The 24,203-nt window shown below is 27.5% G+C and overlaps 5 protein-coding genes across 5 annotated transcripts; 2 read left to right on the forward strand and 3 right to left on the reverse strand.

The window, feature by feature from the left end:
* The first annotated feature begins 278 nt into the window (after positions 1–278).
* LOC130445564 (heparan sulfate glucosamine 3-O-sulfotransferase 3B1) lies at positions 279–5,133 on the forward strand. Its single transcript, XM_056781265.1, has 4 exons — positions 279–673; positions 794–965; positions 1,025–1,430; positions 1,496–5,133. The coding sequence occupies exons 1-4, from the start codon at positions 551–553 to the stop codon at positions 1,833–1,835; spliced, it is 1,041 nt and encodes a 346-aa protein (XP_056637243.1). The 5' UTR covers positions 279–550; the 3' UTR covers positions 1,836–5,133.
* Positions 5,122–6,991, reverse strand: LOC130445565 (uncharacterized). Its single transcript, XM_056781266.1, has 5 exons — positions 6,790–6,991; positions 6,574–6,735; positions 6,375–6,522; positions 5,853–6,322; positions 5,122–5,322 (listed from the first exon to the last, which is right to left on the reverse strand). Exons 1-5 carry the CDS (start codon positions 6,798–6,800, stop codon positions 5,184–5,186), a joined length of 930 nt encoding a protein of 309 aa, XP_056637244.1. The 5' UTR covers positions 6,801–6,991; the 3' UTR covers positions 5,122–5,183.
* A 365-nt stretch (positions 6,992–7,356) lies between these two features.
* LOC130445566 (ankyrin repeat domain-containing protein 40-like) lies at positions 7,357–8,647 on the reverse strand. Its single transcript, XM_056781267.1, has 3 exons — positions 8,371–8,647; positions 7,971–8,257; positions 7,357–7,848 (listed from the first exon to the last, which is right to left on the reverse strand). The coding sequence occupies exons 1-3, from the start codon at positions 8,487–8,489 to the stop codon at positions 7,544–7,546; spliced, it is 711 nt and encodes a 236-aa protein (XP_056637245.1). The 5' UTR covers positions 8,490–8,647; the 3' UTR covers positions 7,357–7,543.
* Positions 8,648–9,264: 617 nt separating this feature from the next.
* On the reverse strand, positions 9,265–12,584 carry LOC130445093 (uncharacterized). The gene is made up of 2 exons (XM_056780593.1): positions 12,576–12,584; positions 9,265–9,975 (listed from the first exon to the last, which is right to left on the reverse strand). Exons 1-2 carry the CDS (start codon positions 12,582–12,584, stop codon positions 9,364–9,366), a joined length of 621 nt encoding a protein of 206 aa, XP_056636571.1. The 3' UTR covers positions 9,265–9,363.
* A 419-nt stretch (positions 12,585–13,003) lies between these two features.
* Positions 13,004–13,594, forward strand: LOC130445095 (SUN domain-containing protein 2-like). Its single transcript, XM_056780594.1, has one exon. It carries the CDS (start codon positions 13,004–13,006, stop codon positions 13,592–13,594), a length of 591 nt encoding a protein of 196 aa, XP_056636572.1.
* The last annotated feature ends 10,609 nt before the right edge of the window (positions 13,595–24,203 follow it).

Consider the following 24,203-nt stretch of genomic DNA (forward strand, 5'->3'; position numbering starts at 1 on the left):
TTGAATGTTATTAAATCTTTTGTAATAATAATTAAAACTGATAATGAAAATTTATCAAATTTTGGAATTTCCACTACTTATAAAAACATATATATTATGGGGTAAATGACATAGATCTATATTAACTCAGTTTTCACTCCGAGTGTTTGTTTTTTTACATCATATTCAATTTTTAAATTTAAGTGTACAAAAAAGTATCGATTAATTCTTCACGAAAATTTGAATTAATTTTTTTAATACTTTAATTTATTATATAATACTATTCTTTATAGAAATAGTACACAAGTAGTAAGGAAAAAGAAGTCGACTTTGTATTTATAACTGTCAATATTTCATTCGATTTGTGTGTATTTTAATATTTAAAAAATATTATAAAACAGCCGACACGTCGGTAAAATGAATACCATAATGAAATATAAGAATAAATAATATATTATTATAATGTAACCTTATTCTTATATACTACGAAAAATGATTTTTAAAATAACTTTAACTTTCATTCATTAGTTTATATAATTTAGACGTAACTGGGGTACACAGTTTAGAAATAATGGAAGTACTTATTTCAAAAAAAATAATTTTATCTTTGCTATTGTTAGCTACTATATCTTTATATGTATCTTTCGTTTTCAATTCGTGTGTAATATCTGGTCTATCCAAAGCAATACCTAAAGTAAGTACAATTTAAATATATCTCTTTAACAAATGTTATAAATATAAATATATAAATAAACGTATCATAACCTATAAAATTTTAAGATTGTTATTTTAGTTATTAATTGTTATTTTATAGTGGCAAACTCATCCGGTAATACCAAACGAAATACCTTTAGTTCATTATTCAGCTTCCGTTCGTGTAGTATCTTTATTAGAAGAAAACGAAACTGACATATCGCCAAAATACAAATTTTTTAGAGAACAGGGTTTAAGACCAGAAAGACAGTTACCAAGTGCTTTAATTATCGGTAAGTTTCATATTAAACATGATTTTTCTATATTGGATATTTCTTAAAATATCAATCAGGTGTTAAAAAAGGAGGTACTAGAGCACTTCTCGAATTCATCCGCATACATCCAGATGTGAGAGCAGCTGGTAGCGAAGTTCATTTTTTTGATAAAAATTACGCGAGAGGTTTCCAATGGTACCGAAAACACATGCCAGCTACTCTGGAAGGACAACTTACCATCGAAAAAACCCCTTCGTATTTTATAACCAGAGAAGCCCCGCGCCGAGTGCATCTAATGAATCCATCCACTAAATTACTCGTAGTTGTAAGAGACCCCGTTACAAGGGCCATATCTGATTATGCTCAAGCTATTTCCAAGAAAGTCGACATGAAACCGTTCGAACAATTAGTTTTTGTTAACGGTTCCATCGGTAGTATCGTAGATACGTCTTGGGGCCCCATAAAACTAGGAATATACGCTAGGTGAGCGATTATATATATTTATCGGACGTTTAATTCGATTTTTATGGGAATTTTTACGCTTTTAGATATCTAACGAGGTGGTTGAAATTTTTTCCTCTGTCTCAATTTCTGTTCGTCAGTGGGGAACGTTTGGTCTTGGACCCGGCGATCGAGCTGCGTCGCGTTCAAGATTTTTTAGGTCTTAAGAGAGTCGTTACGGAAAAACATTTTTATTTCAACTCCACGAAAGGTTTTCCTTGTCTGTTTAAAAGCGAGGGGCATTCGGCGCCCCATTGTTTGGGAAAAACTAAAGGGCGCAGTCACCCCTACGTTAATCCAGTGGTTTTACAAAGGCTTAGAGATTTTTTTAGGCCTTTCAATAATCATTTTTATCAGATGACTGGGATTCATTTCGGTTGGGCTTGAAATATGGTGTTGGATTTTTTTTTGTATTTTTAGAATTATTTATTGAATTTTGAGGATGATATAGCGCGAAATGTAGTGGTATTTAAACGATTGGCTCATTTTTATTTATCTCAACAGTTTTGTACGACTGTTTGATGGCAGACAAGTTTTTAACACTCATAGTATATTTTCGTCAATTCTAGAGGGTAAAACGAAAAAAAATTTAGTAAAAATTGTGATTTGTTACACTTAAAAGTTAATATTAGATGTTTTATTTAACTAACCTCAAAATTTATTAGTTTTTTGCATTTTTCTCGAAAGTTTTGAGGTTATGTGGAAAAACGTATCTTACGAAATTTGTAGATTTTTCAATTCTAAACAACTTTTTCTCAGCACATTTTTTGGTGGGAAGCCTTCTTTTTTCATAAATCGTCTTTGAATATTGAAAATTGCAGTTTTTACATTTTTTCAGAAAATTTTGAGGTTAGGTGAACATGTTATATAAAGAAAATTGTAGATTTTTCAATTCTAAACAACTTTTCCTTAACACATTTTTTGGTAGGAAGCCTTATTTTTTCTTAAATCGTCTTTGAATATCGAAAATTGCAGTTTTTTCATTTTCTCCAGAAAATATTGAGGTTAGGTGAAAATGTTATATGAAGAAAATTGTAGATTTTTCAATTCTAAACAACTTTTCCTTAACACATTTTTTGGTAGGAAGCCTTCTTTTTTCTTAAATCGTCTTTGAATATCGAAAATTGCAGTTTTTTCATTTTCTCCAGAAAATATTGAGGTTAGGTGAAAATGTTATATGAAGAAAATTGTAGATTTTTCAATTCTAAACAACTTTTTCTCAGCACATTTTTTGGTGGGAAGCCTTCTTTTTTCATAAATCGTCTTTGAAAATTGAAAATTGCAGTTTTTACATTTTTTCAGAAAATTTTGAGGTTAGGTGAACATGTTATATAAAGAAAATTGTAGATTTTTCAATTCTACACAACTTTTCCTTAACACATTTTTTGGTAGGAAGCCTTCTTTTTTCTTAAATCTTCTTTGAATATCGAAAATTGCAGTTTTTTCATTTTCTCCAGAAAATATTGAGGTTAGGTGAAAATGTTATATGAAGAAAATTGTAGATTTTTCAATTCTAAACAACTTTTTCTCAGCACATTTTTTGGTGGGAAGCCTTCTTTTTTCATAAATCGTCTTTGAAAATTGAAAATTGCAGTTTTTACATTTTTTCAGAAAATTTTGAGGTTAGGTGAACATGTTATATAAAGAAAATTGTAGATTTTTCAATTCTACACAACTTTTCCTTAACACATTTTTTGGTAGGAAGCCTTCTTTTTTCTTAAATCGTCTTTGAATATCGAAAATTGCAGTTTTTTCATTTTCTCCAGAAAATATTGAGGTTAGGTGAAAATGTTATATGAAGAAAATTGTAGATTTTTCAATTCTAAACAACTTTTCCTTAACACATTATTTGGTAGGAAGCCTTCTTTTTTCTTAAATCGTCTTTGAATATCGAAAATTGCAGTTTTTTCATTTTCTCCAGAAAATATTGAGGTTAGGTGAAAATGTTATATGAAGAAAATTGTAGATTTTTCAATTCTAAACAACTTTTTCTCAGCACATTTTTTGGTGGGAAGCCTTCTTTTTTCATAAATCGTCTTTGAAAATTGAAAATTGCAGTTTTTTCATTTTTTCAGAAAATTTTGAGGTTAGGTGAACATGTTATATAAAGAAAATTGTAGATTTTTCAATTCTAAACAACTTTTCCTTAACACATTTTTTGGTAGGAAGCCTTATTTTTTCTTAAATCGTCTTTGAATATCGAAAATTGCAGTTTTTTCATTTTCTCCAGAAAATATTGAGGTTAGGTGAAAATGTTATATGAAGAAAATTGTAGATTTTTCAATTCTAAACAACTTTTCCTTAACACATTTTTTGGTGGGAAGCCTTCTTTTTTCATAAATCGTCTTTGAAAATTGAAAATTGCAGTTTTTTCATTTTTTCAGAAAATTTTGAGGTTAGGTGAACATGTTATATAAAGAAAATTGTAGATTTTTCAATTCTAAACAACTTTTCCTTAACACATTTTTTGGTAGGAAGCCTTATTTTTTCTTAAATCGTCTTGAATATCGAAAATTGCAGTTTTTTCATTTTCTCCAGAAAATATTGAGGTTAGGTGAAAATGTTATATAAAGAAAATTGTAGATTTTTCAATTCCAAACAACTTTTCCTTGATGAATTTTCTGATATAAAGTCTAATTTATTCTTAAAATGTACTTGAAACATAAGAAATAAGGTTTTTTTCATTTTTTTCGTAAACTTTGAGGTTAGGTAAAAAAGTATTCAATATAAATAGAAGATTTTTTATTTCTCTCTGATATATTACTCCATATAAAAACCAGTTACGCTATATGAAGGACAGATCCGTACTAAACTGTGAATCTAAACATTACCACTATTTTTCAAGCAGTATTTCATCAATATTGGAATGTATTTTATCTACGGCACTTTTATATAAATTATTTATACATTTTTTGTGACACCTTAAATTAATTAGAATCAGTATTTAATAGCCAATTAAAAAAAAATTCTAAATTTTGTCGTAAATTATAACAAAATGATTTTACATAAGTACAGTCCTGGATAAAATATACCCAACGAATGTTAAATAAACTCGAATTATCATTTTTTTTTGGTTAATATTTCGAATTTTTCTAGTCAAAAGTGTTTTATTAGTTTTAAATCTTATATTGTTGATTTTACATATGTTTTATTATAAGTTTATCGATTTTAAGAGAGCAAATGACATTAATTTAATCTTGTTGATTAATTTTTTACGTATTTACACAATATAACGTGTTGAGTTTCATTATTTATCTATGGAAATGATCATTTTTGGTGGAATGTTCCACTTAGTAGAACGTAGACACTGTCAATTGACTATATTTAGAATACACGGTTTATACAAAAAATTCAACTAAGTAAGTAGGGTATTTAAAAAAAAAACAACATTTTTGCACATTATTTGTATTCGTTTCGTCACTTGCCTATTCAAAAACAACTTTCTTTGAATACTGTCAATTAAATTAACTCGATTTGTACTCAACCAAAATTATTATACGAGGGATATAGAAATTTTCATCGAACAATGTTTTGTTTATTTTACACAAATTTTTTTGTAGTTGATTACGAATATTTGTAACCAAAGCGTTTGTACCAAAGTAATAAAATCACGCTTACGATATAATTGTTGAAGCTATAGCAATAATAAAGTTTTTTATCCAAATAAAACTTGTAGTTTTCAAAATATTTATTTATTTTCTCCCCATTTTACGATACAAAAGAAAATATTTCATTTTAGTCGTCCAAATTCAATTCTATGGTAGGTATGTTTACTACTCCCATTTTATAAAGAGAAATGTTATCTCCACTGCATATAACATATAAACTTGGATGTTTTGAAAAATATTCCACGTGATCGAGTATATTTGTTTCACTGAAACATCAAATATTGAAATAGTATGAAGTTCCGAGCCAAGCCCGGTCCTGCTTTTCGATTATAGTTTGCCGATGGAAACTATCAATCACATACGTCGACTTGCCAACATTTTGAATTAAACCAACTGCATGTCGTAGCTTGATTCAGTTAAAGTACTGGCCTTTATTTGAATGTATAAACATCCATAGTGTAATTTTATTCCATTATATAATTATTATATATTAGGGTAATTTTCTATCTTTTAACTAATAAAAAAATCATTATTTAACGCTAATTATTTTTAAATTATGATAGCTCTGATCCACATAATAAAAAATTGGCGACATATTTCCCAAATATATTTACGACATCTGTCATTTGATATTATTGAAGAAATGTCAAAACTAAGTTAGGTTATATATAAATATCGTTGCCAGAAATGTAAACAAAGTGCAGGGCCGGACGGATGAATTTTTATAAAATTAATTCGATTGTTTATGTATGTGAATAAATGAGAACAAACCTCACAATAGAAAATAAAAACTTACCAAATGTACACATTGAAATACAAATCTGTTTTACTAGGATTTTTCGATTGAAAAACGCAGTAATCTGGATCTATACCAGTTTTATTACCTGGCACATATTTTTGAGGGGCGATTTGTTTTAGCCTCCCATACAAATTTTCGATACATTTATTTTTAAGTGTAATCGCATCAGGTCTATCGTGGTCTACACAAACTTTTTTATGGTTTGTTTCCTCTTTGGGATCGTGAAATTGACGTTTTTGTTGTTCATTATTAGTTATAAATCCGCATTTTTGCGTAATTGTTTCTTTATTTTCAATTTTTTTAAATTTTCTAACAAATTCACTGTATCTAAATACTTTATATCCTAGATGAATCAATTTTTTGTACACTCTATATTTTATTAATTGCATTTCTGGAGAATTTAAAACTATATTGAAACATTCTTGTACCGTTAAATAAACTTTGTTTACAGACACTTCCATTCGATTCTACAATAACTTGAAATAATTAAAAATGTTTCCGAATTAGATTAATACTTACGGTTTCAACTAAATATAGCATCTCCTCTGGATACATGTAAATTCCGTGTTTATTCTGATATCCAAAATTTTCTAATAAACCCTTCACTACTTTATTTACTTTTGCTAAATTCAATGATTCGTCCCATTCAGCTTGTGCTCTAGAACATCTATTCAAAATAGTAGTTTAGCAATTTGAAGATTATAAAATAAATTTTCACCTTTTTTCAACTTTTCTATTTCTCAAAGCATTTTCCAAACTTTCCAAATTTTTTAAAATAAGATCTCGAGTTTGTAGAGAGGAATCTTTAGAAAATAGCTTCGGTCCAATTAGATCTACTTTAGTTAGTGGATTTCTATGACATTTTATAATATCTTTCACTCTACAATGGGATACTTAATTAATATTTTCGATAGGAAATACGTTATCAACTTACTCTTCATCCATATTATTTTAAAATTAAGCATTTATTTTTTTTTAAATTCCAAACCTACTTCTTCTTCTATTTTATTATTATAGTTAATGAAACCATAACTAATTCATAGAGATATGCTACGTTTTCCGTGATGATTTATAACTTATTTTTAACAATAGCGAATATGTATTAAAAACAGATCACAAATAAATTTTTATACAAATTATCAAACATCTCTTATAATATCGATTCGAATCGACCTTTCTTTTTGTATAAAATTAACGATATGTTGACCATAGAACTAAAATTTATCGCATAATTCTTCTTTTTTATTTTGACAGTTAATATGTCTATCTTGTCATTAAGAATAACGAGAATTTGAACTACTAATTTATATTCAAGACCTATTATAAATTAGGATAGTAAAACTAAAAATGTGAATAAAATTGTATTATTAAAGTTGTTGTTATTAAGAAAAGTATAATATGAATCTAAGGGACTGATTTTTCACGAAGGATTATGTAAAACGAAATGATTATGAATAAGTATCAATTAAATGAAATAATGTATATGAAAATATCCATTGTAATCAATAAATTTCTTTATTTGAGATAGGATGAATAATTCGAACATTCTATTACAAATAAGTAGCATTTTCAATAAGCATTATCTTTAAGTGAAAAGCATAAGGTATTCGAAAGCTCTAGTTCAAAAAATTCTTTTAAAATTTCAAGTTTATAAAAAATCACAACATATCTGGAATAATCACTTTATTTCAATAAAGAATAGTCTGGTTTTTTGTCGATATGCTTGGATAGCAATTTGTCATTTTATCTCCATTCAAGGGGGATTTAATAACAACTTCCAAAGCTTGATAGTCCCTCAAACGTTTCACGTCGCTGTCTTTTCTCAATCTCGTGTTAGGAAGTTTTCTTATCCGTTCGACTTGACTATCAAGAATCTCCAATTCCTGACAACATACATTCATTAGATGGGAATACGTTAATTTCCATCTGGGAATTTCGATTTCAATGAAATCTGGATCGGATGATCCGTGAACTCTCACTTTTAAAACGAGATCTGCAAAAACAAACACATTTTCGGACTGAAACCAGAAGGTTCCAGTGTGATTTGATCCAGTTACAGGTACCAAATAATAACTTAAATTCTACAACGAACAACTGAAAAATTATAACGCTTACCATCATTTTGTAACACGGGTAATGGAGTAATGGGCATGTTTGCAAAATCAGAACCTTTCCTCATTCTATTTCCTAACTCTAGATCAATCTGAAGAGGGGGATTTTTTAAATAATTTGGAATAAACTTAGATCCGTAATCACTGGTATCATTTGAAGTATTTAAATTTGGACATAAATCGTTAGGAGTTTGCCCTTTAAAATTTTTTATATCTGGATTCGCTCCATGATCATTAAGGAGTTTTATAATATTTTCGTTTCCTCTTTTATAAGCCCAATGAAGTGCCGTCCTAAACAAAATCATTTTTTATATAAATTTCACGAGTAAAAACATAGAAATTTATATATAATCATAATATACGTTCATTTTTATATATCAGATATTAATTTACGTATTATTTACCATCCATTTACGGAGTTTTGAGAATTTACATCTACGTTTTGAGAGAGCAACATAGCAACCCTTTCGGTGTCTCCAATGCTAGCTGCTTCCCTCAATTTTTCTTCGAGAATACCTGACATATTAAACTCGAAAACTACACTTTGGAATATTTAAAATTAATTGAAAATAGAAGCTATCATACCGACGAAGTGTTGATGCAGATCACAAAACACAACAAAAATTGAGGTTATGGTCACTTTATACGTTGACGTCCCAAACAACGTTTACACAATATACTAACTAGCGGAAGTATATTTTCGTGATAAAGGTCAATTAGGATATCGGGTTAATTAATTATGTCGTTAAAAAAGTTGTTTCAATATCAACTGGTTTATCTAAATGATATTTTTAAATCAAACTAATTATAAATATTGTAGATTCTTGTTGGACTGGTTTATTTCTAAACATTTTAGAAATAAATCATCAATGGTTGCTTATTTAGCAAACGCGAGTTTTTTGGTCGAATTTTTTACACGTAAATAAAACAACAGTATAATACAATTTCATTTAATAAATAAAAATAAATTACGTGTTTAATACTACATAAACTAATATTTACAATCGTATTATTCTACGTTATAAATAATAAATACTAGGAATACCTAACTCTCAATTATAATTAACTTTTTAAAATATTTCGTTTGTTTAAATTTTAATTTTAACAACTAGACTGGAAAAAATGATATTTTTAATCAAACTATTACTAACGAAATACCCTGTATACATATTTTCATGACGTGTAATTTAATATTTGACATAAGAATCATTACTGACAACGTTGACATTAAATTCTACTATAGTTATACAACCAACTATACATTTTAACATGATGTTTTGTCTAACAATCCGGCGCAATAAAAGTCATAAATCCATATTTTAAGGAAATAAAAGTTAAAAAACAACGTAAAAACCTAACCTTAAGAATAAATATAACTTTTCGAATATAAATTAACATTAAGGATATACGTTTTGTAAAACATCACTCAACAACGAATTATAAGAGTCTCTTAAAACATAAATATCTTCAGGTTTTCCATTGAAAGCGAAATTTCCTGGTAATCTATGAATAGTAGAATCCGCTAAAGGCTTCTTCGTAGATTCCTGAGGTTTAGGTTTAACTTGAGTATAACTAGGATACGTAGGGGCAACTTCGGTGGGAAAATTTTGAAATCCCCCGGACCATTGATATATAGAATTAGGTTTACCGTTCGAAACAAACGGCACGGGAATATTTAAAAGTTGTGACATCGGGGGAGATACTGGGGGAGAGACGTACCCGATACCGGAAACGAAAACGTAAGGTTGTGGGGGCATTCTAATATAATAAACTGGCGAGTCGTAGTTTTGTTTTCTAGACGGAACGGCCCTACTTAGAGGATTATCTTCGAGAGTGAGAGGCATGTAGTTGCCGTTAGTTAATTCTAGGTTATTGTAATCTAATTTAGATGGAAGAATATCGAAATATGACAATTGTCTCGCTCTTCGTTCGTTGGAAGTTTCTAATGGAAAACATTCTATTACTTTTAGTACAATGAAGATTACGAGAGTGGATAGTGATAGTTTCATCTGAAACAAATGAAAAATTATAATTATAGGGTATAAGAACGTTGCCAAATCTTCGAAATAATATAATAATATTATAAATGTGAAATTTTTTTTCTTCTTTTTTATTTTACTTGACAGCTAAAGATTCACAATCGAATGATAATCGATAATATCTCATAAAGTTAATAACGAATAAGGTTAATAATATTATAATATAAATTGTTTATGAATATAGTTCTTAATACCAATAATATTATCTTAAATAGATTATATTATATTATATAATATCAACAAATTACCGTATTTATTTATTAATAATAAATTGGTCAATATGACAACTAATCAACTGTCAAGTTTGTAATCTTTCCATTTCGATGTTACGAGATGCGATCGTTATTTCATTATACTTAAAAGCGCTACCCTTGAAACATGTATTTCATGATTCAGAAACCATCGAACCAAATGCTGAATTCTAGTTAATTTTTGATTAGAAAAGATTATTTTTATGAAATTTCCAATTTCGTCATTATTTTTCAATTATCGTCTTCGAAGTTACGAGATGGGATCGTTATTTCATTATACTTAAAAGCGCTACCCTTGAAACATGTATTTCATGATTCAGAAACCATCGAACCAAATGTTGAATTCTAGTTAATTTTTGATTAGAAAAGATTATTTTTATGAAATTTCCAATTTCGTCATTATTTTTCAATTATCGTCTTCGAAGTTACGAGATGGGATCGTTATTTCATTATACTTAAAAGCGCTACCCTTGAAACATGTATTTCATGATTCAGAAACCATCGAACCAAATGTTGAATTCTAGTTAATTTTTGATTAGAAAAGATAATTTTTATGAAATTTCCAATTTCGTCATTATTTTTCAATTATCGTCTTCGAAGATACGAGACGGGATCGTTATTTCATTATACTTAAAAGCGCTACCCTTGAAACATGTATTTCATGATTCAGAAACCATCGAACCAAATGTTGAATTCTAGTTAATTTTTTATCAAAAAAGATTATTTCTATGAAATTTCCAATTTCGTCATTATTTTTCAATTATCGTCTTCGAAGTTACGAGATGGGATCGTTATTTCATTATACTTAAAAGCGCTACCCTTGAAACATGTATTTCATGATTCAGAAACCATCGAACCAAATGTTGAATTCTAGTTAATTTTTGATTAGAAAAGATAATTTTTATGAAATTTCCAATTTCGTCATTATTTTTCAATTATCGTCTTCGAAGATACGAGACGGGATCGTTATTTCATTATACTTAAAAGCGCTACCCTTGAAACATGTATTTCATGATTCAGAAACCATCGAACCAAATGTTGAATTCTAGTTAATTTTTTATCAAAAAAGATTATTTCTATGAAATTTCCAATTTCGTCATTATTTTTCAATTATCGTCTTCGAAGTTACGAGATGGGATCGTTATTTCATTATACTTAAAAGCGCTACCCTTGAAACATGTATTTCATGATTCAGAAACCATCGAACCAAATGTTGAATTCTAGTTAATTTTTGATTAGAAAAGATAATTTTTATGAAATTTCCAATTTCGTCATTATTTTTCAATTATCGTCTTCGAAGATACGAGACGGGATCGTTATTTCATTATACTTAAAAGCGCTACCCTTGAAACATGTATTTCATGATTCAGAAACCATCGAACCAAATGTTGAATTCTAGTTAATTTTTTATCAAAAAAGATTATTTTTATGAAATTTCCAATTTCGTCATTATTTTTCAATTATCGTCTTCGAAGTTACGAGATGGGATCGTTATTTCATTATACTTAAAAGCGCTACCCTTGAAACATGTATTTCATGATTCAGAAACCATCGAACCAAATGCTGAATTCTAGTTAATTTTTGATTAGAAAAGATTATTTTTATGAAATTTCCAATTTCGTCATTATTTTTCAATTATCGTCTTCGAAGATACGAGACGGGATCGTTATTTCATTATACTTAAAAGCGCTACCCTTGAAACATGTATTTCATGATTCAGAAACCATCGAACCAAATGTTGAATTCTAGTTAATTTTTGATTAGAAAAGATTATTTTTATGAAATTTCCAATTTCGTCATTATTTTTCAATTATCGTCTTCGAAGATACGAGACGGGATCGTTATTTCATTATACTTAAAAGCGCTACCCTTGAAACATGTATTTCATGATTCAGAAACCATCGAACCAAATGTTGAATTCTAGTTAATTTTTGATTAGAAAAGATTATTTTTATGAAATTTCCAATTTCGTCATTATTTTTCAATTATCGTTTTCGAAGTTACGAGATGGGATCGTTATGTCATTATACGGAAAAAGCGCTACCCTCGAAACATGTATTTCATGATTCAGAAACCATCGAACTAAATGTTGAATTCTAGTTAATTTCTGATTAGAAATATGTGAAATATTTTTCTTCTTTTTTAGTTTACGTGACAGCTAAAGATTCACAATCGAATGATATTCGATAATATCTCATAAAGTTAATAACGAATTAGTTTAATAATGTCATAATATAAATTGTTTATGAATATAGTTCTTAATACAAATAATATTATTTTAAATAGATTATATTATATTATATAATTTCAAAAAATTACCGTATTCATTTATTAGTAATAAATTGGTCAATACAGCAACTAATCAACTGTCAAGTTGGAAGATTTTCGATGTTGCCACTTCGTCGTGTTGAGTAAATGAAAATTTTCCTCTTTTTTATAGCATACTAATAATACGTGACAACAATCGATAACTTGTCAGAATTAGACATTTTAAAAAATTAATGTTTCAAAAATTTGAGATGCACTCGACGAGAAGACTTTGCCCGTCAATACCATCCCAAAACGGTTGGAAAAAATATTTTTACGGCATTTTTTTCTTGATATCATTATATATAATCATCGTAATCATACATCATGGCGAGCAAATACGAGGTATAACCGAAAAGATAAATAACGTTAAACAAAATGTTGAAGATAATATTGAAATAGAAGGGAGAATATTTCGTATAGAAACTGCTCTACACAATATGAAAAGAGAACAAGAAACCATGAGGAGAAATATTAGAAAATCGATACAGAAAGAATTGGAAAAATATAGTTGGGATAAAACAGGAAGAACGGATTTTGCTTTAGAAACTTCCGGTGGAAGAATCGTGAGATTGTCTAAAGACACGGAAAACTTCGACGCGTCGAAATCCATATTGGGGATCACACTTTGCGAAGGAATGCACGGTCCTAGAGCGATGCTGCAAGCGGATATGTCCCCGGGACATTGCTGGGCTTTGAAAGGATCTAGCGGCGGAGTCGTCATTAAACTGTTGGGTAAAATAAAAATAAACGCCGTAACTATTGAACATATTCCCGAAAATATGTCGCCGACTTTAGATATACAATCGGCTCCTAAGGATTTCGAGATATGGGGTATTAAAGACGTTAACGAAAAAGGTGAATACATTGGAAGGTTCACGTTTAAATTGAATGGACAATCGATTCAAACATTCGATATTAATCAGTCTAATTTTTATAGTTATATAGAATTTCGTGTTCTAACTAATCATAATAACCCTGATTATACTTGCGTGTATAGGTTAAGAGTTCACGGGATTTTGGCGACGTAAAATCTTTAATATATTATACAAATGAAAAAAAAATGTGTTTCTATTTATATTACGGAATATTACAGACACAACGTTGCCATGCTTTTCATAAACTCGATTTGGTTTAACGTAATTTCATTAAAACGACCAATATTCGGCTTTTTTGTTACTAAATTATTTCATTAATTTATTCTGCATAACATACTTAATCTACAAATATCGAGGTTATAATAGAAATGTTTTAATACATTACAAATTTTAAATAAGAAATAATATAAACAGAAATTTTACTACTCGAAATTAAATTTGGCAACATTACATATAGTTAAACTCAAAGTTCGACAGTTGGTAACGTATAAAAAACCATCTAGATTATATTGGGTAGAATAAGTTACAGCGTTGCCGATAGATATAAAATAAACGTAAAAATAGTACTAAACGAAGAGTAAAACAATTTAATTTTGGTTTTTTTTATACAAATGAAAAAAAAATGTGTTTTTATTTATATTAAGCAGTGATTCATTACGGAATATTACAGACACAACGTTGCCATGTTTTTTATAAACTCGATTTGGTTTAGCTTAATTTCATTAAAACGATCAATATTCGTCTTTTTTGTTACTAAATTATTCCATTAATTTATTCTGCATAACATACTTAATCTACAAATATCGAGGTTATACTAGAAATGTTTTAATACATTACAAATTTTAAATAAGAAATAATATAAACAGAAATTTTGCTACTTGAAATTAAATTTGGCAACATTACATATAGTTAAACTCAAAGTTCGACAGTTGGTAACGTATAAAAAACCATCTAGATTATATTGGGTAGAATAAGTTACAGCGTTGCCGATAGATATAAAATAAACGTAAAAATAGTACTAAACGAAAGTAAAACAATTTAATTTTGGTTTTTTTTATACAAATGAAAAAAAAATGTGTTTTTATTTATATTAAGCAGTGATTCATTACGGAATATTACAGACACAACATTGCCATGTTTTTTATAAACTCGATTTGGTTTAGCTTAATTTCATTAAAACGATCAATATTCGTCTTTTTTGTTACTAAATTATTTCATTAATTTATTCTGCATAACATAATGATTCTACAAATATCGAAGTTATACTAGAGATGTTTTATTTCATTACAAATTTTAAATAAAAAATAATATAAACAGAAATTTTGCTACTTGAAATTAAATTTGGCAACATTACATATAGTTAAACTCAATGTTCGACAGTTGGTAACGTATAAAAAACCATCTAGATTATATTGGGTAGAATAAGTTACAGCGTTGCCGATAGATATAAAATAAACGTAAAAATAGTACTAAACGAAGAGTGAAACAATTTAATTTTGTTTTTTTTGTACAAATGAGAAAAAATGTGTTTTTATTTATATTAAGCAGTGATTCATTACGGAATATTACAGACACAACGTTGCCATGTTTTTTATAAACTCGATTTGGTTTAACATAATTTCATTAAAACGATCAATATTCGGCTTTTTTGTTACTGAATTATTTCAAAAATTCATTCTGCATAACATAATGATTCTACAAATATCGAGGTTATACTAGAAATGTTTTAATACATTACAAATTTTAAATACGAAATAATATAAACAGAAACTTTGCTACTTGAAATTAAATTTGGCAACATCACATATAGTTAAACTCAATGTTCGACAGTTGGTAACGTATAAAAAACTGTCTAGTTTGTATTGGATAGAGTAAGTTACAGCGTTGCCGATAGATATAAAATAAACGTAAAAATAGTACTAAACGAAGAGTGAAACAATTTAATTTTGTTTTTTTTGTACAAATGAGAAAAAATGTGTTTTTATTTATATTAAGCAGTGATTCATTACGGAATATTACAGACACAACGTTGCCATGTTTTTTATAAACTCGATTTGGTTTAGCTTAATTTCATTAAAACGATCAATATTCGGCTTTTTTGTTACTGAATTATTTCAAAAATTCATTCTGCATAACATAATGATTCTACAAATATCGAGGTTATACTAGAAATGTTTTAATACATTACAAATTTTAAATAAGAAATAATTTAACAAAAATTTTGCTACTTGAAATTAAATTTGGCAACATTACATATAGTTAAACTCAATGTTCGACAGTTGGTAATGTATAAAAAACCATCTAGATTATATTGGGTAGAATAAGTTACAGCGTTGCCGATAGATATAAAATAAACGTAAAAATAGTACTAAACGAAGAGTGAAACAATTTAATTTTGTTTTTTTTGTACAAATGAGAAAAAATGTGTTTCTATTTATATTAAGCAGTGATTTATTACGGAATATTACAGACACAACGTTGCCATGTTTTTTATAAACTCGATTTGGTTTAACGTAAATTCATTAAAACGATCAATATTCGTCTTTTTTGTTACTAAATTATTCCATTAATTTATTCTGCATAACATACTTAATCTACAAATATCGAGGTTATACTAGAAATGTTTTAATACATTACAAATTTTAAATAAAAAATAATATAAACAGAAACTTTGCTACTTGAAATTAAATTTGGCAACATCACATATAGTTAAACTCAATGTTCGACAGTTGGTAACGTATAAAAAACTGTCTAGTTTGTATTGGATAGAGTAAGTTACAGCGTTGCCGATAGATATAAAATAAACGTAAAAACAGTACTAAATGAAGAGTAAAACAATTTTAATTTTGTTTTTTTATTTGAAAGATATCATATTTCGTTTTAATACTTCAAATTCTTTATCACTGGGAAATATTTGTTTCAATTTTTATTGTAATTTTAACAATAATAAAAATAGTTTATCATCTTGCGATTCAAACTATTATAAATTCAAAAGAAATCTGGCAAATGTGCATTAATGAATAATCGGTGGTGTAGAGATTCATTTATGTTCCCAATTTTAGTTACTCATATCGATTTAGGAAGTAGTACCACTTCATTTCAAATCACATTGACATGGCTTGAAAATCCGGATTTAGGAGAATTCACGCTATATAAACTTCTTGAACTCACTTATGCCCTGATTTTTTTCACTAACTACTGTTAATTGATAGTGCATTTAATTCAATTATAATAAATAACTGAATGCTTGGGAAAATAATAAACGAGAAAAGTATGTGAGAGCGTGTTTAATTTGAGTAGAAATTTTTCATTGTACTTAGTCTATATACATCCGGTTTTGTTGTACTGTTACAGATGTGCAGATTTTTCTAAAATTATTCATATACAAAGTCATTAAATACTCGTATTTTATATATATATATATATATATATATATATATATATATATATATATATATATATATATCCAACCAAATGATTCCACGGTAGTTGATGTTATTTTAATTACATCTATTTTAAATATTGTATATAGAAGTTTTTCTGTAACATGTAGTTTTTTAATACAGTTACAGTTACCAGATAAATAACCGCGGCCATCTTTATATTCACGTTTGTTGAAATGCATTAAAAAAACGGAAACAAAAACAATTTTTGTTGAATTTATTTAAAAGTTTCGTTTCAGAATATTTTATATATCTTTATATAACGTAATTTATCATTTTTCAATAAAATTGACGATTCGGAAACTGTTTTTTTGAGGTTAGGATAAATACCATCACGTATCTATGTAACTAAAACAAGTTTATTATAAAGATTCGTCTATTAAGCTTTAATCTTGTTTTATTAATATCATTAAGTGGGTATATCGTCACGATAAGACGTTTTTCTTTTTATAAGCCGTTGATAAACCGATGGCGCTTTGATTATATTTCTATTAATAATAGGTATAAATTACACGGCGGACATCTTGTTGCACGTAAAAGATGCTGAGTGAATTTTTGATTAGATGGTGTAGAAATACCATATACATTGTGGTGTGAAATAATTATTAAATAACCATAATATTTTAGTAGGTATATAAAATGAGAGAAGCGGAACGAAATAGATTGTATTGGATGTCCAAGTTTAATAACAACGTATTTTTAATAAGAAATATGAACCGTAACATTATATGTATATGATATTGAACTATATTTCATTCCAAACTAAATTTTGAATTAAATACATATAGAATTGAGTGTTTTTTTAATACTTATTAATAATATAATATAGTAATAACCATAAATATTATAAAGAGATGGGAGTTGAATCACTATTAGTTATAAAATATCAGTTACTTTTTATTTTGTTATTTTTTATTAGCTTGATCCGTCTCTGAGTAAACTGACACTTTTTAAGTGAAATTTCGTAGTACGAATGTAAATTGGTACGTGAATAATTTCACTGTCTTCTTCAGTTGTTGAATTTTAAGCTACTCACGTGACTTTTAAGTAAAAGCATCAATTATTTTCCATATGGTACGAAGAAAGAATAAAAAATACGTTCGTTCGTTTATAATTGTTGTTTATTGTATATCCAAAAACTATTTCTGAATATATCAATAGTTGATTGGATGATTAAATTACCAATTTTTAAAATAATAGTAACTTTTCATGAAACTAAAAATATTTTATAACAATCACAATAAAGTAATTCTTGGCAACAACGTTTATAGTTAAATTCGTTTTTTGTCAGTTGGTAACCCTTAAAAAACTATCCTGTTACTGAAAGAATAAGTTACAGTGTTGCAATATCTAAAAAAAAAAGCTATACGTGACTGTAAAGTTAAAGTTGAGAACCTTCATCTATAATTAACATTGAAATATTTGAACTCGTCAGATTTGCGGTAATAAATAAAAAATTTCACAATTCTAGTTATTACTTATATATTTACTTTTTTATTATAATGTTGACACGTCTTCACACCTTAAATACTGATTATTGTAAATCATACACAGTTTTCTGAATAATAATAAACTTGGCAACATTGTTATTAAGACTCTATTCAATCTCACTTTTGAGATAACATATGTTTTTAATAATAAAAAACGTTATACGTTGTGTGAAGATTATCTAAATCTTCAATTTAAAATTAACTTATTTCCGTGGTAATAAGTATTACAATGCTCAATTAGATTACAACAAAAATACGGAAAAAGTAGAACATGGTATCCATTAATTTTTTTTTAAAACGTGTGAATTTCTTTCTTTAAGATAATTAAAGTGAATATGTGTGTTTACGGCGATATTACATCTGTTTTATCTACGTTTTACGAGTATTAATTCTGTATTTATGGAGACTTGGCAACATTGTTGCTGTCGGGTAATGTGTCATTGTTACGTTGCAGTCGCGGATTTACGCAAACTAAAAGTTGCTAAGTGCTTTTGTAAAGTTTACATATATAAATAGCTTCTTTATTAATTAATTTACTTAACGGCTTAGCAATATTTATTTCGGTGTTTTAATTCATTATAATGATTATTTGTATACCTAATAGATATTATCAATAATGCGGATATCGCAAAAACTGACACGTCTCATTATCTCTTCAATTGAACGTTTTCTTCTTCTTTTTATAATTAACATACATATTCAATTATAAAAAAATATAAACAACTAGTTTATTTCGTATTAATCTGATTTTTAATTAAATTATTTAGAATAACATAAAAATATTAATATAATGCTTTGTAATATGGAATAATGAACGTGATATATTGGTTGCCTATTTAATAGGGTTGTTTACCGGCGCTAGGATATAATCGACAAGGCATTTGTCGATAAAAAAGAAGAAAGAATAAACAGTTTTCGTTACTGAAGTGTTTTGATTATTCAATGTGTGTATAAGGTAAGCCATTTCACACTTATAAATTAAAATTACTTTTTTTTACACTTTATATAGTTGACTCAGTTACCTACTTATACAATTTTTTTTTAATCTGGAATCGTGACGACGGTCTAATAGATATTCAATGTTTCATAGCCGTGGTACCGTTGTTCGATGATTATTGTTTTATTTAGATTTTAAATTTCGAGTAAAATCGTGGTTAAGGTCTATTAAATCATTATCTTTTAACCGCAATTCCTCAATGTGGTAGTACCAATCATTTTTATGGTTCGTTCTAATATCAATTCAATTCTCGATACAGATATTAATTTATAAATCATAATTTATTGCACCAATGAATTGAATCCTTTCTAAATCGAATTAATTTTTCTGATACAAAAAAAAACTACGAATTTCTAAATGTGGTTAGTAAATTGTCACTTTTTTTTTCGTAGTAACTTGATTTTTATTTAGAAATTTTTCATAATAACCTCAAAAATAAACATGAGAAATAATCAAAGTTGATATTTCATAGAAAAAAATCATCGTTATACCACAGAAAATAATCAAAATCATTCAAGTTAAAATTTGAGTCGTATATTAAGATCTGGCAACACTGTTGTTGTTAGGACAAATAAGTTGTTTTCAACACATAGTTGGGAGTCGTTCTAAATAGTTTTGTTGTTAAAAAAATAACGAAAGAATCTAAATTAAGAATCAAATTTGAAAAAAAAATATGGTTATACTTTAAAACATAGACTATAATCGTTTTAAGACATCCAGATATGTTCAAATGACCTTGAAAACATAGTTTAATGTGCTTAATATTTTTACGTATTCAATGACTCACGTTAATCTTTACTGGTATTTTATAATCTGATTATTTCAGTTAAAATTTGAATATAAAATTACTAATTATCAACTTAAATATAAATCCCGTGTTGTTTTTATTTAAAATATACGTCCATATGCGAATCGAGAAGCCAAATCAGCTTAATTTCTAGGTTATAATTTTCTACGTGGCAATAGCTAACTTTAAAGCTTCTTAATGTATTATTTTATCTATGAAATATGAAAATTTATTATAGATAACAACTTAAATCGGCTGCCCCGTTCTTTATTTGTACACAGTTTTGGAAAAAGTTTTTAATTCATTTATAGTTTTCGAATAATTATTTTTTGTTAGTTTAAAATATCTAAAACGATTCAAAACTTATTTTTTATTAAATAAAATGTATTAATCGGGTGTTTTTTTTTTTCTATATAAATAAACGTTTATTTACATCGAGTATTAATAAATTAAAAATCGATCAGAATCGCCCGTACTATAATGAATCAATATTTCGCGATTAAAATATATAAAGCGGTTACAAACCTTAATATAATTGAGTTTCACGCGCCAATATACGCCTCAAAATTGATATTGTCTTCTTTTTCTGTCAATCGTATACGCGGCGTCGAAGAAAATGGCCTTGTTCGACCTTGCACTATGCAATGCGTTTGTAGTAAAGAGCGAAATTTCGTATAGTACCGCGGGAGTACCACTACCGATCAAAAAGATGATAACGGATCGCGGAGAGGATTACAAAGTGAAGAAAAAGGGGATTCGTTAACGTCTTATATTGATACCGTATTGTTTCACGGTAGGGAGGGATATATAATACTTAATTTTACTTTCGGTTAATAAATTTCGTCCTAATTTAAATATTTTTTTTTATTTAAGAAACATTTTTATCGCGAGTGTAGCAAAATTATCAACTTTCGATTCATTTATTACACTTCTACTTTTTCATTCGTGTAAAATAAAACTGTCTACTACTAATAAAACCGGCAACAGCGCAATAATCCGAAGGAAACGTGACGTTTTGGTGGGAGCCCAAGCTGCCACATAAACATGTAAACAATTCGGACTCTTATTTATATATCTGAATACGATAAATGTAAATTTTTTTCTTATTTTATGCCATATGGTATACGAGGCGCTGTACAAACTCATATTTAAATAAACAAATATAATTAAATAACTTTCAGTATTTAAGATTTTCTAATTGCTGATAATATATATAATTCATATAAAGTTAAAAGAAACAGGTCAAGTGAGAAGAAGTAAATTTAATTAAATAGATTGAACGAAAATAAAAATCCATTTCTCAATTATTGTTTCAAATAAATAATCATTATTATGGTTTTTATAAATAAATAAATGCGATCTAATATCGATATTTAAATATGGCGCCATTTTTGTTTTATGATCGGAATAAATTTAACCTTCAATACTGTTGAGGAATTTTTGAAGATTTTCAATAAATACTTTCACTAAAACTCAAGATATTATGTTTAAGTATTGTTTTTACTTATTTAAAAAGTTTGAAATGCAGATATTTATATAATTTATCGTATAAATTAATTGAAATGTCAGGAATTCTTGAAATTATTACCCTATGGTCACAATTTTTCAGGGTCATTAGCCTGTGCTTTTCCACCAAAATATAATAGTGGAAGATAAAAATTAACATATCAAATCATCAAATAAACAAAGGATTTTTCTTTAATTATACGAGGGTTAAGTTTTGAAACAGATAAAAATATGTCCAGTTATTTCGAAACACACCATTGTTGCCATATCTTAAGTTGCAACCATCGTATAAATAGGTATAAATATATATATATTAAATTGAGGTATTTTTCTCATTTTAAATCTGGTACTTTCACTTTAATATTCACGGCTTTATAAAATTAGTAACCGAAATCGATTTCACAAAAATCGATTAAATTTAATAAAGTACATACATTATCAACTATTAGTGCCCTCTTAGTTTTAAATAACAATAATTTCATACATTAAACTTTCCATTTATTATCTCAAGTTCCGTTCCTTTTACTTTTTTTTTTATCTTTCTAATAATCATCACCCTAAATGGTTAGGTTATTATTTTCGATTACACACAGCAAATTGTTTCACTTACTACGGTGTTAATATGTGTATCAAACAATTTAATAATAATAAGGAAGGTAACGAAAGGCAAATTGATATTGAAAATCGAATATCTCAACGTCTAACGATCACAAATTATAGAGAAATTTTGGTATTTCCTCGGTCTATAAACAGAAAATTACAGAGCCGCCGGTTTGTGTTCAAAAGAATTAAAATTCACTCGATACTTATACTATTTTTAATAACCCAAAGCCTTTCCATTTCGAAGTTACGAGATGGGATCGTTATTTCATTATTCGGAAAAGCGCTACCCTCGAAACATGTATTTCATGATTCAGAAACCATCGAACCAAATGTTGGAATTTAGTTAATTTTTTATCAAAAAAGATTATTTTTATGAAATTTCCAATTTTTTCATTATTTTTCAAAATATATAATTTTCGTTTTCAAAGTTACGAGATGGGATCGTTATTTCATTATACGGAAAAGCGCTACCCTCGAAATATCTATTTCATGATTCAGAAACCATGGAACCAAATGTTGTAACACTAGTTCATTTTTGATTAGAAAAGATTATTTTTATGAAATTTCCAATTTTGTCATTATTTTTCAAAATATATAATTTTCGTTTTCGAAATTACGAGATGGGATCGTTATTTCATTATACGGAAAAGCGCTACCCTCGAAATATGTATTTCATGATTCAGAAACCATCGAACCAAATGTATTCTAGTTAATTTTTTACCAAAAAAAAAAATAATTTATGAAATTTCCAGTTTTGTTATTATTTTTCAAAATATATAATTTTCGTTTTCGAAGTTACGAGATGGGATCGTTATTTCATTATACGGAAAAGCGCTACCCTCGAAATATCTATTTCATGATTCAGAAACCATGGAACCAAATGTTGTATTCTAGTTCATTTTTGATTAGAAAAGATTATTTTTATGAAATTTTCAATTTTGTCATTATTTTTCAAAATATATAATTTTCGTTTTCGAAGTTACGAGATGGGATCGTTATTTCATTATACGGAAAAGCGCTACCCTCGAAATATGTATTTCATGATTCAGAAACCATCGAACCAAATGTATTCTAGTTAATTTTTTACCAAAAAAAAAATAATTTATGAAATTTCCAGTTTTGTTATTATTTTTCAAAATATATAATTTTCGTTTTCGAAGTTACGAGATGGGATCGTTATTTCATTATACGGAAAAGCGCTACCCTCGAAATATCTATTTCATGATTCAGAAACCATGGAACCAAATGTTGTAACACTAGTTCATTTTTGATTAGAAAAGATTATTTTTATGAAATTTCCAATTTTGTCTTTATTTTTCAAAATATATAATTTTCGTTTTCGAAATTACGAGATGGGATCGTTATTTCATTATACGGAAAAGCGCTACCCTCGAAATATGTATTTCATGATTCAGAAACCATCGAACCAAATGTATTCTAGTTAATTTTTTACCAAAAAAAAAAATAATTTATGAAATTTCCAGTTTTGTTATTATTTTTCAAAATATATAATTTTCGTTTTCGAAGTTACGAGATGGGATCGTTATTTCATTATACGGAAAAGCGCTACCCTCGAAACATGTATTTCATGATTCAGAAACCATCGAACAAAATGTTGTATTCTAGTTGGTTTTTGATTAGAAAAGATTATTTTTATGAAATTTCCAATTTCGTCATTATTTTTCAATTATCGTTTTCGAAGTTACGAGATGGGATCGTTATTTCGTTATTCGGAAAAGCGCTACCCTCGAAACATGTATTTCATGATTCAGAAACCATCGAACAAAATGTTGTATTCTAGTTGGTTTTTGATTAGAAAAGATTATTTTTATGAAATTTCCAATTTCGTCATTATTTTTCAATTATCGTTTTCGAAGTTACGAGATGGGATCGTTATTTCGTTATTCGGAAAAGCGCTACCCACGAAACATGTATT

Source organism: Diorhabda sublineata, chromosome 6 (assembly GCF_026230105.1).
Source record: "Diorhabda sublineata isolate icDioSubl1.1 chromosome 6, icDioSubl1.1, whole genome shotgun sequence".
In the NCBI taxonomy this organism is placed as follows: domain Eukaryota; kingdom Metazoa; phylum Arthropoda; class Insecta; order Coleoptera; family Chrysomelidae; genus Diorhabda; species Diorhabda sublineata.

Bases quoted from the DNA above. Each gene is read 5' to 3' on its own strand.
- LOC130445566 (XM_056781267.1), bottom strand. From the start codon at position 8,489: ATGTCAGGTATTCTCGAAGAAAAATTGAGGGAAGCAGCTAGCATTGGA. The intron at 8,258-8,370 runs GTAAATAATACG...GATTTTGTTTAG, and splicing joins CAAAACTCCGTAAATGGATG to GACGGCACTTCATTGGGCTT. The intron at 7,849-7,970 runs GTAAGCGTTATA...TTGTTTTTGCAG, and splicing joins ACCCGTGTTACAAAATGATG to ATCTCGTTTTAAAAGTGAGA.
- LOC130445565 (XM_056781266.1), bottom strand. The intron at 6,323-6,374 runs GTAAGTATTAAT...AAGTTATTGTAG, and splicing joins TGCTATATTTAGTTGAAACC to AATCGAATGGAAGTGTCTGT. The intron at 5,323-5,852 runs GTAAGTTTTTAT...TTGATGTTTCAG, and splicing joins TATTTCAATGTGTACATTTG to TGAAACAAATATACTCGATC.
- LOC130445564 (XM_056781265.1), top strand. From the start codon at position 551: ATGGAAGTACTTATTTCAAAAAAAATAATTTTATCTTTGCTATTGTTA. The intron at 674-793 runs GTAAGTACAATT...GTTATTTTATAG, and splicing joins TATCCAAAGCAATACCTAAA to TGGCAAACTCATCCGGTAAT. The intron at 966-1,024 runs GTAAGTTTCATA...AATATCAATCAG, and splicing joins ACCAAGTGCTTTAATTATCG to GTGTTAAAAAAGGAGGTACT.
- LOC130445095 (XM_056780594.1), top strand. From the start codon at position 13,004: ATGAAAAGAGAACAAGAAACCATGAGGAGAAATATTAGAAAATCGATA.